The sequence below is a fragment of the Pezoporus occidentalis genome, unplaced genomic scaffold (assembly GCF_034315485.1).
Source record: "Pezoporus occidentalis ecotype Australia unplaced genomic scaffold, CSIRO_AGI_Poc_V1 ctg35, whole genome shotgun sequence".
NCBI lineage: Eukaryota > Metazoa > Chordata > Aves > Psittaciformes > Psittacidae > Pezoporus > Pezoporus occidentalis.
In genome coordinates, this window is record NW_026915483.1 from 8,009,313 (window position 1) to 8,024,778 (window position 15,466).

The following is a 15,466-nucleotide window of genomic DNA, read 5'->3' on the forward strand; positions in this document are numbered from 1 at the left end:
TCAGTTGCTAATGTTCTTTGTGAGTTAAGGTGGTACAGTATTTTGAACCTTTGCTTCAGAAGAATGACTTGTGCTTGCATTCTAGAAAGTTACTGTACATGTACAAGTCAGCTGGGAACTGGAGCATTCATCTGTAAAGGAGCCCAGCCTATTGGGTGTTTTTAGATTACCAGGGCTCAAAGTAGGTCCCCTGGCCACCAGTGGCTCTTCACACGTGCTAATCATGTGCTGGTAGTGGCTCCTCCTCTTCATCTGGGTGTCACAGGCGCTTAGGTTTTACTTTGCAGACCTGGGTGCCTGCTGAGGTGTCTAGGAAGGAAGAGCAGTGAGCTTACCCTTGTAAGGGTGCTGCATCTGTAAGGAGAGGAAAGACTTGCAAGCCTTCAATAGGAGAGACTTGACAGTGGAAGAAAAGCGCGAACTACATTGCCAGCGTGGATCCAAAACTACTAAGAGAGGCCCGTCAAAGCCCAACCGTGGAAGACGACAGCAGTGCCACCATGGAGGAGAGAGAACCTCCACCAAGGTGCAGTATTGGAGAAGGGAGAAATGGAAGGTATAGGACATGGGAAAGGTGAAAGTGTTGGCTGAGTAGAGTCAGAGGGAGATAAGCAGAACAGATAGATGAAGGCTAGTGAGGAGGACAGGCAAGGAAAAGGCTTTGGTAAGTTTAGGGAATATTGCATTTGCTAAAGAATCTTGTGAGGAAACGTGGAGGCTTGATGTGAGGAATGGGGCTGTAGGAGACGGCCCATTCTGTGCTGAAGCCTCAGTGGATATATGGCTGTGCAAAATGAAATTGGGACTGTTCTGTACCCTCTTCTATCCTGGCCGTTTTTCTTCTTTGGCTAAACTCCAGTTAGTGTTACAGACCAGGCTTGCTTGCTTTCCCCATGACATTGGTTGCCCTGGTTCTTTTGGTGTGTTCCAACTCTCTCCTAATTAGAAATATGCTGGAAAACATTGTGTGCTTGTAGGGGCCTCGTCCAGAGGCTGACGTCTCAGCTGTCTTCTCCCATCAGGGTTAGAGCCAGTAAGTACAAACTTCAGTGAGTATCAACTTCAGTAAGTGCTTTTTACTTTTAATGGGATTAAAAAGATACTGTCAGGTCATACTTGGGTTGAAACAAGAAATGATTTTTTTCCCCTGTGACAGTGTATCTCTAATAGATTTTCTTTCATAGGTTTTCTTTCTTCACCTTTCTACAGATGCTTGTCAATAGGATCCATCAGTGATGTTTCTTGTCAGTCTCATGGCTGCTGTGTAAGATACTGCTGTCAAAGTGTAGCTTCTGCTTAGTGTATTGTTATGAGCGTCTTACGTTCTGTAACCAGCTTGTCTGGTTGGACTGGGCAAATAAAAATAATTCAGGTGCTCTTTCTGAGGAGAAGAGAACATTGTGCTTGTTTGTTGTCCTGTATTGGGGATTTATTCAGGTTAAAGTTAACAAAATGAGTTATTTTATCTATTTCTTCTTCTGTATGAAATGGTAACTTCTGAAAAACTGTCACCAATACACCAAAAACACCCAAAACCTGTTGGAGTGGCAAATAGCTTGACTAGAACATAATTGACTTGGCCATCTCCTTGCTGTGTGAATTTACTCACCTCTTCCAACTTCCTTCAAGGGAAGGGGAAAATGTGCTCTTGATGAGATGTGTGGTGAGACTTGTATTCCTCCTGGGAGAAGAGGGGCAGTGTGGACCAGTGGCTGGGGATTCAGGAGACCTGGATTCCAATCTAGGCGCAGGGTCTGACCCGCTGCATGTCCTTGACAAAGTCACAGCGCTGTGCTGCAACCTCCTTCCCTGCTTCCCCACACTTCATCTTGCCTGTTCAGCCTGCAAACTGTAGAAAAATCTCCTGCGTTAGAAGCGTTAGGAGGAAAAATACTTTCTCTGAGAAAGTGCATTTCTCCTCTTTAATCTAACGGTTCATCAAATGACAATTTGTCAGCAGATAGCAGGCTCCTGGACATGAAAGGTTGCAGTTAAATGGAAAACAAGATCACGTGGTAGATAAATGTGCCGTGCTGATACTTTTCTTTTTTAATGTGTAATCTCTAAAATGTAACTACATGTGCATAAAATTAGCAGTGCTGAACTCTCTCAAAACCCAACACGATTCCTGAGCTGCCTCCCACTGTGAGTGTGCGAGGGCGAGGATCCTGATGTTCGATGTGGCTATGGGTCCGCTGTGCTGTTGCTGTTTTTCACATGCTACAAACAGCATGGGTGGTGGAGAAGCTGCAGGGTTTCGCTTGGCTGTTGCCTTGATGCTCAGCTGAGGAGTGAACGACCTTGCTGAGATGTCCCACTCTGTGCTTAGCACTTACCCCAGCTGTGCTCTGCTACCCAAATCCGTTGTATTTGTCTTTCCCTGGTGTGTGCAAAGAGCTCCTTTTAGATGTGCAAAGTCAGAAGCTTTGCAAATGACAGTGCTTCTCCCTGCAGCCCCAGAAGAGCCATTACTCACTAGATGATCTTTTAAATAGAGCACTTCCTCCTTGCTTTGGCTGTTTTAATAGGATTCTTATGAGTCTTTCTCACAGGCTTCAGGGAGGAAACCTGCCCTTTTTTTGACTGAAATAAGAACAGGAAACACAAGGTTTTGGCTTCAGTTTTCTGAAAGTTAGCTGCACCTGTAAAAATACATCAAGAATATGGGGTGGGTGTTATCCAAAACCCATGGAAATCATTAGAGAACTGTTAGTTAAGAGAAACACTGGATCAAGCCTATACGGGTGAATTTTCGGCCAAGTAATTAATCTTGTTGTAAAGTTTGGATTTACCAAGCTATTTAATACTGAACTTTCTCTTAAATCTAAGGGGGTCAGGATTTGGATGCATTGAAAAAAGAAGTAAGCTTGCTTGGCCTAGTTTGCAAATACTAAGGACCCAATTCCATTTGATTCAAACACATTGACTTACTTGGTCTTGTGGGCTCTTAGTTGGTCAAGTCTCAATGTAATGTTCCCGATATTTGTTAATTAGTGGATGATTCTTCACATGCATGACAATAGCGTATGCCATTAAGCAGTCTTTTACATTTGCTTTCTTGCTTCCTCTCTAAACTCTGATCTTCTTTTCTGTTTAAAAACTGAAGCAAAATTAAACTTTCACTGTGGAGTTTCCTGTCTGCAGGAACAAAGTTGAAGCAGTTAAGGATGGTTACAGATTCTGTTCTTACCTAAACAAGCTAAATAGTGGAAAAGACTTTGATGAAGTGCTGCTTCAGTTTCTGTAACAGTACATAAAAAACTGCCAGCCTCTATTTAAGTGAGCACTGAACCATGGTGAAAATATGATAATAGAGAGCTGAGTACATCATGGCACTGCAAGGCACAGCGAGGAGCTTTTTCACTCAAAACAAACATCATTAGAAGCATCTTAAAAAGATTAAGTAATTTGTATCCCGGTTGCTGGAAATCAAGCTGTCGGCAGTAAGACATATTTGGCCTTGTTTGTTTTGCAAATAAGATTTGCAGTCATAGGTTAAAGAATGAAATCCCACACAAAGCAGACACGTGAGATAGGGTATCGGCAAAATACCTTCAGATTCCTTGAAAAGCCTGTCAGCATGAAATTGCTGGAGATGAGGAATAGCCTACTGCAGAAATCTTGTTACAAACAGGCCCCAGAAGGAGGGACTTCAAAAGGGGGCCTTGACTCTGCTCTTCAAGGAAAGCAAACTTTCAGCATTGCTCTGAAGCCTGTTTTTTCTAACTTAGCTTCAAGATCTAGATGAGTGATGGGAGAAATTAGTGTGAAATGTTTACAAAGCAGTTGCAGTTCTTACTCTGAGATCTTCAGAAGGCAGCTGTCTGATTGAGGTATTTGGTACTTAACAGTCAGTTTGATTCCGAAGTGTTTTCACTGTAAATTCTGCTTTAACTGCCATTATGAAATGTGCTTTCATGAGAAAATGGATTGAAGCCTGTCGGAGTTGGCTGTGTCAAACTTACACTGGCTTATTCAAGGTCATCAGGATAAACATAGGATATACTTGTGCCCTAATATGACTGGATCCTGAAAGGCAATGGAAACGGTTATGAGGGAGGGTCTGCAGAACTTTACCTTTTGTTTGGTGAGGAGCAGCAATGCTGGTGGTAAAGGGCTTTGTTCAAGCCCTGTCAAAGTGCTTAGTTAGCATTTCAAAATTGTTTCTTTTTGTTGGCTTTTGCTCTATGAAATGCAGCTTGTTTTGAGGATATGCACAAGATAATCTGCAAGTAAGAAAATATTAAGAAATGAAGCCAGTAATTGTGGCATTTACAGTCCGAAGAACAGACTTGTGGTCTTGTGGTACAGATTTGTGTTCACTCAGGCAGCACAGACCAGTAGGGGAAAGGCAAGTCCTAAAACACTTGAGGTGAATGAGGTGAATAGAAAGGCCCAGTCCCAAAGAGCAAAGCTACACCCTGGCAAAATGACTTGTAAAGCAGTTCTGTGCAATGCACATGAAATTCAGAAGGATTCTCTTTTTTGGGGGGAGGTGGCAAGAGGAAGTTTCTTAAACAGCGACTTAATTTCATTTTTCTGTGCAGATAAACTGTATAGGAAACATATTTAAAGACACACAGTAATTTATATAGATAATATACAAAAGAAGTACATTGAATTCAACATAATTGAAAAATATCGAGCTGTCAAGGCTTGAAAAATACTGTCAGATGTGTTCATGTTTGAGGTATTTTGTGATGTCTGTGAGTAGGTACAGTCTACTTGTCGATGTACAGTCCAATGTCAGTTGAAGTTTCATTTGTTACAAGTAAAATCTGGTTTTCTGTCTGTCAAAATCAGATTTTTCAGTGTAGTAGAAAAAGAATGTAATTTTAAAACCTGGTGTTGCTGCTATTGACATTGCTGCCCTTGTGTTAAGTCTTGTAATACTTATTTTGGAGGAAACTGATTGACTTTTGCTAGATTTGCATGCTAGTGTTGCCACACTACTATAGTTGCCTTATCAGAGCACTTTTTATCTCCGATTTTGCAAGTAAGTTTACCTAGAAGTGATCCTGTTCCTCTTCCCCTGTGTAAGTGGAGGAGGATGATGATGCCCTATGGCCATGAGACTGCCGTGTTATGGCTGGAACCCAATGGGTTTCTTGTAGGACTCCTCTCTCTTGCAGGGGTGCTAGAATGCCATTAAAACTGGGATTGTGAGTAGCAATAACTGCAAGTGTTCTCTCAGGGCTGTCCCCCTCTAGCATTAATCAATTGCTCTTGGCACTGGCATATCTTAAATAAATACATTGTGGAGTAATGGTTGTATTTGTCTGCTGAGCACAATTGGAGCATAACTGTGGTTTTGGCTATAAGAAACAGGTTCTGAGAGTGCATGTGAGGCTTCTCTTGCCCTGTGCTTCCAGGGGCTTGTGGTGGTCATCTCATGTCTTTGGCCAACGCAGTGCAGGGAGGCATCCCCCTCCCTGGCCAAGGGGACATGCATAGATGCTTTGGCTGACACATCTAGGAGGGAACTTGTTCTCTTAAGTCCCTGTGGTTTGCCTGTGCTATGAACTTGAGATAAATGCGCCAAGGTTGACAGATCTGTAGTGCCTCAGTTTCTGTGTTTTCCATCTGAAGATTCCCATAGAGGTCTGATTTGGGGGGGATTAGCATTGGCAGCTGATGTTGACAGACAGAGGTGGTTTTAAAAGGTTTTCAGACTGGGTATCTGGGAACTTTGCTCTTGAAAACCTTTCAGTTCTACCTTGTGTCTCAGGTATCCCAGCTGTCATTCTCGTCAAAGGTGGAAAAATACTCGCTTTGTGGTAGCTGATATTCAGGACTTAATGTGTATAATTGATCAAAAAAAGTGGAGTAATTTTGTTAGGTGTCATGAGTCCCTTGTGAGGAGACTATGGAAGCAGCTTTGAAGTAAGCGAAGTCAGTTTGGAATTATTCTCTTCACTTGTAAATCTTACATAGAAGGAGGCCTGTTGGGTCATTTAGTCCCTCATTCCATCTGCCAGTTCAGCATGTTCCTGAGCACTGGCCAACCTCAGAAACAGCATGTTTAAAGATAAATGTGAAGCTGACTGACTTCTTGTATTCAGCTATTAAATAATATAATAGATGTAGAGTGTTCATCATACCAGTCTGACTGTGGGTAAATCATAAAATAAATAGGTATTTTGCAAAGATGCTCATTCTACTTGGAATTGGTGCCGTGCTTCACCACAGCAATAGAAGCACAGTCCATCTGAGTAGCTCCTGATAAAGGTAGCATCGTGCTGAGTGACATTAAAACAGTATTCAACAAGAATAGAAGACGAGGGTGGGTGAGGACTTCAGTGCCGGATACTGCATGCTTAAGAAAAGCCTTAAATATAAGGTTATTGTAGTCAGATCAACACTTAGTAAGTCTTAACTCCATGAAAGCTGATGACCAGCAGGAAGCGTGAGGAGCAGGGCTCTCCTGTTTGGGAGTAGGAAAGGCTGGGCTTCAGTGGTTTGCACCCTGAGGTGCACAGAAGCTGATGGCTTTGCAGGCTTGCCCAGGAAAAATTAAAGAGTATCTGGTGAACAGACTGACAATTAAATTCAGTCATGCTGTGTAGCTGAGCTACTTCCAGGTTTAAAACCACCTTTCTGTTATCCAGAACCATACAATGGTTGCAGGTGAAGTTGCTAAACATTTTATTACTGGTAATGTAAATAAATTGCAGAAGGGCTTATTTTAGGGGTTGCACTGTCATGGTATGTTGGGGTTACAATACCATGGTATGAGACATGGTACGTTGGGGTTACAATACCAATGTATGAGACATGGTACGTTGGGGTTACAATAACATGGTATGAGACATGGTATGTTGGGATCTTCCTCAGTAAAAAAACAGAACAACCAACAAAACAAAGCCCAAACAACCCAAGAAAATTGAGGCTACATTTTGGAAATGAGTGAAAATGAAATGAATTTGACTGTCCATCCTTGGGCCTGGTTTTGGTCAATGAAAAGATTCTTCTCTAATGGAAGTCAGTCTTGACCTTCACATTCTCTTGGAAACAGCTGTGGTGAACATTTGCCTATTCCAAAGAGGAAACGATGTAGTCTGGTAAAGTAACCCCCTTCACATCCTGAATGAGATACCTTAAGTGCCATTGTAAAAAGGGGTGGTTTGCAGCGTCTTTGTTTATTGACTTAGATTCCTTTTGCTTTGGGTTTTATTTATTTTGGGCTGAGCTTAATTTTGAGATCTTGGAGGTTTTTTAGTATGAAGTTTGTAGTTAACATCAGTCAGGAAATGAGGAAAGCTGTATTTCTAGTGATGCTAATTCAGTCAGTCAGCATATTTCTGTATGTTTTGTGGCATATATCTTAAAATAGATTGAGATGTTTTTCTGTCCACTGATGGAGAGAGGAAGGGAACGGGAGGACTGAAGAACTTGGCGTTGCACAAGCAACCTGAAGCCAAATGGTTTGCTGCTGTATTTCAGAGGAGCTCAGACTTCTTTACCCTGCATATGAACTTGGCTTCTTATCTTTTGGTTTTCCTGAATTTGCTTTTAATTGTACAAATGACATGGGGATTTACAGGCATGAGAATGTCTATAATGTACTCTGACTTACAACAAGGGAAGTTGTTATTACCATCACCACCACTATTACTTCACAGGTGAGGCAGCGAGGAGGAGAAGCTGTTTGCAGCTTTTCAGAAGAAAAAGGTAGCTTCAGGTTTTTCCTTGCACTTTTATATCTGCAGTTCATTATCAACATCAGCTTTTAAGTCTCCGTGAATCTGTCCTTGTTGAGCTCCAGCCTTGCTTTATAAACTTGATCCTTACACATTTGGTAAACAAGATAATGGTCAGTGAAAGGGAATACTTATCCCCTGTACAATGTCAGGGCTGTGCTCTATAATAAGCGGAATTTCCTGCTGCTTAGTTCTCCTGGTAGACAATTTAAAACTGATTGGGGTGTGATGTTGGAGAGGGTGAAAACATTTTCAGTTCTTTTTCCTTAAATCTGTGAGCCTGGTCCTGGGCAGAGCCTGGTCCTGGGCAGTGCCTGCTGGCAGGGCTGCCCTGCAGAGCAAGCCACCAGCCTGCTCCTGAAAAGGAGCAGCTTGGAAGAGCTGTTTGAAACCTGAAGCATAGAAAGCTCTTTCAGTGTTTTGAACTCGGTGATCAAAGAGCATGGCTTAGGAGGATACCCAAGAAACCAGTACATAGTCTTGAAAAAAGGTATCTTTGAAAATCTATTCATCAGTGCTTCTTTTTATCCAGGCTTCTGTTGTTTGTCTTTGTTGCTGTGACAGATAGAAACTTGCTTTTCTGTATCTAAATGACAAGTAGGTCCTGTATCATTCAACCCAGGATTTGGGGCTTTAAAGAAAATAAGGGTAGTTATTAATACTGTGGAAGTTGACAATCCTAAGTCACTGTCTCCTCAGTGTTACATTTGTTATGTAGATAAAATCTGTTAAAAAAAAAAGTATTTGAAGTATTCCTGATTTCACTAGGATTCTGTTGCCTGCTATACACAGTCCAAAGTATTTGACTCTGAAAAAATACTTTTTTTTTTGCATAACACAACATAAAGGTTCTGTTATTAGGCATATTCAGTGGGTCTTCACCTATTGGAACCACAGCAAGTGGCTACCTCTGTGTTGGTCATGTCAAAAGTTTGACATGACCAAAAACTGATGAGAGTCATGCCAATATTTTACTTTACAATTTCCATGAGCACACCAGAGATCCTTTAAAATATGCTCAAACCTACCTTTGATTCTGACAAAGAATCTGGCAAAGCAGCGTGTTGTGATTTAGATGGTACTAATAACATGTCTTCAATTGAGGCAGTCTATTTTTCCTCCCCTTTTCCCTCTCACAGGTGGGATGAAATGCATCTATATACCTGGACTGAAATGGCTGTGATCATCTGTTGGGACAAGTACAGATACCCCTAAACAGTCCCACAAATGGGATGCAGTAGCTGTTTCTTTTTTACCCTGGTTTATTTTCCTATGCAAGCATTTTGACATGCTGTGTTTTCTTTGATACCTGAAGTGTCACTGCAAGAACTTTGGTTCAAACAAATGAATAACCAAAAGTGAAGGGTTCTGCTGTTGTAATCTGCAGTAGCTTATACAGAGAAATTCTGCCTGATAAATAGTAATGTTATGCTTTTTTCTTCTAGGGGCAGTAAGCCGGAGATGACCGACAAGATGTCGAGCTTCCTTCATATTGGAGATATTTGTTCTCTCTATGCAGAGGGCTCAACAAATGGATTTATTAGCACTTTGGGGTAAGAACAGCTGTTCTCATACTAAAAACCTCTGTAAGAAGGACTAGCAGAATTCGGCTAGCTATCCTGAGCCTGACTCCTGTGAAATACTGGCTAAAACAAGGTAGCTTTATATGCAGATTAGGCCTTAAATGTAAAAATGACCTAAAGCTAATATGGCAAGCTAGACTTTGGGAGGATGGAGAGCATATTGATGGCTATGGTGTGGCTTTGATGTCTTTGTTGGGGAGGAAGAAGCTATTATAGAGTTAAGGTGTGGGTAGAGGGACGCAAATAAGTTTCATGTTGTTGTTTGTCCCGTGTCCATCCGTGTGTCCCGTCCTGTCCCTCTCTACCCCCTGCCCCCCGCAGTCAGGAATCACTAGGCCCTAGTGCAATCTGGTGATCGGAAAAAAGGATGTAGCCTAGGTGATGGAAGTTGTTAAAAATAAAATGATTAAAAAACCCACAAACATGCATGAAAAAGAAGCCCCAAGCCAGACTGGTTATATATCACTAACTTTCCATGATGACTAGTTTTGTCTTAGTGTTTGAGGTTTCTCTTAGAAATGAAATTGTTCTTCTCCTGTTAGTCAAAGGAGAACATGTTTCAACTCCTCAGCTTTGCCAATGGCCAGCACCCAGAGCTGTGGGAGCTGTGCCTTGCCAGCTCCTGCCCCCGGTGTGCTTTCCCCACAGAGCTCCTTTGTGCTTTCTCTTGCAAAGACATCAGAGTAGGTGCTCTGTAGGAGAGTGCCTCTGAAATGGTAAGAAGTGTACGCTACTTCATTAGACAAAAAGTAGCCCTTCACATGGGAAAAGGAAGAGTTTGCAGAGAAAAGCAATGGAATTCAAATACAGCTCTGATGAGAGACAGGGTATGTTTTATTCTGCTTAACTGCTGCTGAGGAGAAAGCTCTCTGAGCATCATAAACTGGCAGAGGAGCTGTGTACTGATTTGGAACACCTTGCAAGGGGCTGGATGAGAAGCTCAAAGAGCACATCTGCCACCTTGTTTGAAAGCAGTGAGAAATTAGAGGGAGGAAAATAGCTTGCATGACGCATTGCTGTGGTACTTAAATACTGAGTAGCAAAGAAGCAACCAGGAGGCTTGATGTTATGGTGAGTGGGCACACACACAACATGCTCTTTCTCATTTCCAGTAGCCTTAAGGGCCTCAGGGTGGGTACAGTGACAGCAAATTTTTTGATGCCTACTGTCCAGATGCATCTGATAAATGGAGCCCCCAAGCAGGGTACAAAGACAGCATCCTGGTAAGTCTCTCAGCAGGAACTGATGGGCTGGAATCTCATCTGAGTGACTCCAAACTAACTTGTAGGTTTAGTCCTCTAGCTATTAGGATTCTGGAAAATAAGGGGGCAGAGAAGGAAGCAGACACTGAAGATGCACCATGATCTATTATAGGAAAGAGAAGAAAATATGGGATGCTGCCAGAAGGGAAAGAAGGTATGATAAATGCGAGGGATGTAGTAAGTAGGGTTGGTCGAATAGTATTTGGCGAATGTATTTGACAAATTTCCCAGGTACTCGTCAAATATGAGATGTGCACTCTGCAGTACTTGATCAGCTGTGTAACTGGCCAAATACTATCTGCTGAAAACTGGCACAATGAATTAAAGCAATACTTTACATTTGGCTATTTTTTTTCTTCATAGTATTGAAGCAAGTTTGGCAGTAAATAACTCCAGAACAAGTAGAAAGTTGTTATGTTTAATCCCATACAGTGCATGATGAACATTATGCAGTGGCTGTGGCTTTTGATGGCATTGCTGAGCAGATATTTTTCACCATGGGTAGTCCTTTTAGACATTACAGGCTCAAAGCATATGTATTTTCTAGGCTTGATGAGATGTTCTCATGGTGGATCTAAAGATCCCTTAGTGTTACAAGCATCCTCTTTGATTTGATTAGTACTGTTTTAAGGTAGCTGCATTACATAATGGCCACACATCTTCTGAGCCTAATTTAAGCCAGAAATCCCAACTGCTATGTGAAACATGAAATGCATTATCATCTTATTAAGCCTTCATGATCAAATTAGTTTTGTCCCATATTTAATTTAGTCTTTGTCCTGGAGAAAATTAAAGAAGCAAAGAAAAGATTTGGTGTAATTGTACTCTCTATACCATGTGGAGTTTTGACAGTCTTATGACATAATAACGTGTAATAACTTGTTCATGTGGTTAATGAAGGTTGAGAAACAGATATCACTATACATTCTAATGTCGTTCTAAATCTTTGAAGAGCGTTCCTACTTAATATTCCTATGACATGACTGTTGATTAATCAGGACTTTACTCTTGCTGTTTCCCAAACCCAAGTGCTGTCATCATTACAATTGCTGGTGCACAATATGTCCTCTTCTGTGTTTTTCACCCTGTAAAACTTTTTTCTTAGTAGTTTGGGAAGTTCCTATTTAATTTCAATTGAATGTCAGGATGAGAGGGATATATTGCACTGAGATTATCTCTGTGGGATGATCAGAGTAACCCATTAGACTTGATATTTTTTTTGGGCCTTTGTTCACTAGAAGCAGGTGTTTCAGTCAGCTCAAATATTAATACTACCATTCCTGCTGAAGCACATACACGTATATATTATACTGAATAGGGAGAAAATCCATGGGGAAAAAGCAATTTACTCTGAATGTTTGCATATGCAAATTCTAAATGCATAGAACTGTTGAGTCCACTTAGTCTCTCTGATCTCTTGATTTTATGCACTTCTTACTTTCCAAAATTGTTGTCTCAAGATGCTCCCTGCATGTAACCAGCCTCTGCAAGGAACAACTCTCATATTCTAGGTCTCTGTCTTTCTCAAGTTGATTCTGCATGAGAATGGACCTCTCAAACCTTTAAGACCTTAGAGTTTTACTTTCTACTTTTGTGTAGAATGCCTCTTTGACAGATTGGTTTTAAGGGGCCAAATCGAGTCATTTAGAATCAAATCGGAAACTACAAACATCTGATTACAGTTGTGTTCGCAATTTGGGAATAGTATTTGGTAAAAGTGCAATCCCATGTTGATCCAAAGCATGCAGAGCAGTGATGACAGGTGCATCTGAAGTATTTTCTTTACTCTGTGGGTTTTTTTGCCAATGGGTACTCGTACAAATGCCAGGATATATTTCCTGTTGGAATCTCTTGGGTTCACTTGTCCAGTTCACCTGCTTCCTGGTAGAACAGGAGGAGGTTAGTGTGATCCCTGGACTTATCATGTGTTTATGACTGGGGAGCAGGAGGGTATATTTATGCCTTCCTTTCCCTTTGGAGTCCATTTTTATTGTATTTCTGCCTTTTCTTAGTACCCAAGGGGTCACAGGGACAGTGTCCAGTTTGCACAGTTGTCCTGTTTTCCTGGTCTCTGCCCTTTATATAAGACATTTGCAACATTATTCAGATCTGTCCAAGAGGCAATAATTGTTCTGAGGCTGTCTTGTCACCTAACTAGAATATGGGCTGTTCTGTCTGCACCTCAAGGAGGGGACATAAAGATGATGCAGTATATAGGAGCAATGACTTATTTATTGTCCCACCTATCCAGGAGCATAGCTCTTGGGCAACAGTAAAAATTAGCTGCATGCTTCTTAGAAAGATTTGGCATTAGTTGGCATTTGGGGAATGTCTTCTGCTGAAGTGGCCACTCAGATAAAATATTGCAAATGAATAACTGGTTTTGCTAACAAGGATGTAACCAATTGCAAGGGAATTAGAATCTCATTTTACTTCTAATTTCTTTGCAGCCTTGTGGATGATCGGTGTGTTGTACAGCCAGAAGCAGGTGATCTTAACAACCCACCCAAAAAATTCAGAGGTAAGTTTCTTAGACAGCTTAGTACCCTTCCAGGTTTGAAGCCAACCTTCGTTTTGTGCCGTCATGTGTAACTAGTTTCGACCTCCATTGTTTCTGTGGAATATTCAAGTGTCATCTTCCATGAAGGGCAACTAGTGAGGTTACGAAAGTATGAATGCCTGTGTGAAGTGAGTTGTGGGACTTGTTTAACCCCACCCAGCTGCTCACTCACTTCCCCCCCGCAGTGGGATGGGGAGAGAATCGGAAGGGTAAAAGTGAGGAAACACATAGGTTGAGTTAAAGGCAATGTAATAGTTAAAGCAAAAGCTGTGTGTGTAAGCATCCTTTGTGAGGCGGTGGAGATGGGGTTGCCAATTGAAGTTTGCTTTCAGATCTGTCCAAACTTACAGGTTTTTTCTCTCCACACTCTCATACATGCCATTTAGTTACCTGGTACCAAACTTAGAGGAGAATGAAAAGCAAATGCTTGTAACAAGTCCTATTGTTTGACCTCATTTGATATTAGCTACCTTTGACTTTGCTTTCATTCTGCCAGGAAACTTAGTTTAGTGATAAGAAATTAATGCCTGCTTCTTAGCACAGCTTGGCTAGGGCTGTTTTAAGAAAAATCTCAAACAGCAAGAGAAGCGGTAACTGGGATTTTGCTTGGAAAAACCTTCTGGAATTCTTTCTTTTTTTTTTACTCTTTCTCCTCCTTCACCCCTTGGTTGCATCTTTCACCCAAAGCATAGCTCAGCTGAATGTTCTGAAGCTTTGGTTTATTGCTGTTGTTCTCAGATTAGCAGCAACTGTTCATCTTGGCCTTTTGTTGGATGAGCTTGTTTCCCTGGTTATGCTTTGTTTTAATTAGGGGCTCAGAATGGCCATAATTCTCTTCAGGTTTGGCCAGAAGGGCAGGTGATTGCTCTTGAAAATCTCTACTGCTGGTTTTGTTTGCTGTTTGTGTTTTTTGGGGTTTACCATGACATGAAGATGCCTCATACAATGAAACTCTCTTTTTAGAGTATAGCTGAAATACGTGAGTTCTTGTTGTTTTTTCCTCTTTTTGGCTGGAAAACTAAATAGCTGATAATTCAAATACTGAAGAGGCAACCTGGGGAAGTTTTAGCATTTAGCATTTAGCTCTCCAGGAAAAGAACAATGCTGTTGCTTGAACTAGAGCTGTGACTCCAGGCATTTCTTGGCATTAAAATCGTATGGAAGAATAAAGCCAGATTTAACTGTGACTGCTGGGTGTAGAAGGAGGTGGGGGGAGAGAAGAGAGCAAAGAATGAGAACAAGGCAATTCCTGCTAGCACAGTTTAAGAGCTGCAAGTACAGAGACATTTGTCTGACATAAAACATTGTGGTTAGACATTGTAAATGTTCTCATATTACTTATAATTTATACATGGAGAAAGAATGGTGTGAACCTGTTCCAACCTTTGTAGTTACTTCACTAAGGCTTTTGTGGGGAAGTTTATGCTTAATGGTGAATGGCAACAAAAGTCATAAAACTTTAGCAGACATTTCTGTTATTTATACACATGCTTTATAAGAGTAGTCAAAGGTAAAATGCTTTCTGTGATAAACATGTTCAGTAGAAGTAATAATGAAGTTTATCACACCATCTTCAGCACAAATGGAAAATAGCCCTTTTTTTATTATGAAGCAAAGGCACCCAGAGGCTTGTCTGTGGCGTTGCATGGAAGTCTCAGGCAAGGTTAGGAACTACAGCCATGTCTCTGCAATCTTGCTCAGCGTTTTTATGACACCTTGCAAAAATACCTCCCTCGCAAATGGAACACAAGTCTTCACTAAGGTGAGTTTATCCAAACAATAACGTTTACATCTGGAATATAAAGCAACTGTAGGCATCTGGTGAATGTAATTCAGTAGTCCCTATGTTTAGGTTTGTCATACTTGGCATTTAGTCTTCATTGCCTTGGGCAGTGTCCTTGGTACAGCAGATCAGTGTCACGAGGTACCTTCTGTGCAGTAGCAGCCTGGGGTGCAAAGTGATGGGAAAACACTCTAGTGTCCAGCGAACTTTGTACATGGTGCCCGCTTTGGTTGAGTGATTTCATATAGGCCATCCAAGTCATCAACAACCGGCGGGATCCGTGCAGTTTGAGGCCTGAGAAGTGTGATCTTGGTTTGAATTTGAATAGGTGCAAAGCACTGGCACCTGAGAAGTAACTTTTAAACATGTCATTAGAGCAGGAACAAAATTCATCAAATTTAAGTGACTTACTATAGCTTTAAACAGCACTGGAAAAATACCTCTGTGCTATAACCTGGTTTATATCTGTGTGTAAATCCTCTTTTAAACAAGCTGTGCCTTAAGGTGTCCAGTCACTGGTCAGCCAAATCTGAAGTGATCTTCTGGGTAGAACACTGAACATGTCACTTTGTGGCCAG

The 15,466-nt window shown here is 41.3% G+C and overlaps 1 protein-coding gene across 2 annotated transcripts in view; it reads left to right on the forward strand.

Moving 5' to 3' along the window:
• Positions 1–281: 281 nt before the first annotated feature.
• The window catches only part of ITPR1 (inositol 1,4,5-trisphosphate receptor type 1), a 171,001-nt gene continuing 155,816 nt past the window's right edge, over positions 282–15,466 (forward strand). The window contains exons 1-4 of one of the 2 annotated variants that reach the window (XM_062630383.1): positions 282–556; positions 9,146–9,253; positions 10,658–10,699; positions 12,996–13,066. In XM_062630383.1, the coding sequence (XP_062486367.1) occupies positions 501–556; positions 9,146–9,253; positions 10,658–10,699; positions 12,996–13,066 (277 nt within the window). In that variant the 5' untranslated portion in view covers positions 282–500. The remainder of the gene's footprint in view (positions 557–9,145; positions 9,254–10,657; positions 10,700–12,995; positions 13,067–15,466) is intronic. The other variant, XM_062630384.1, reaches the window with a different exon arrangement.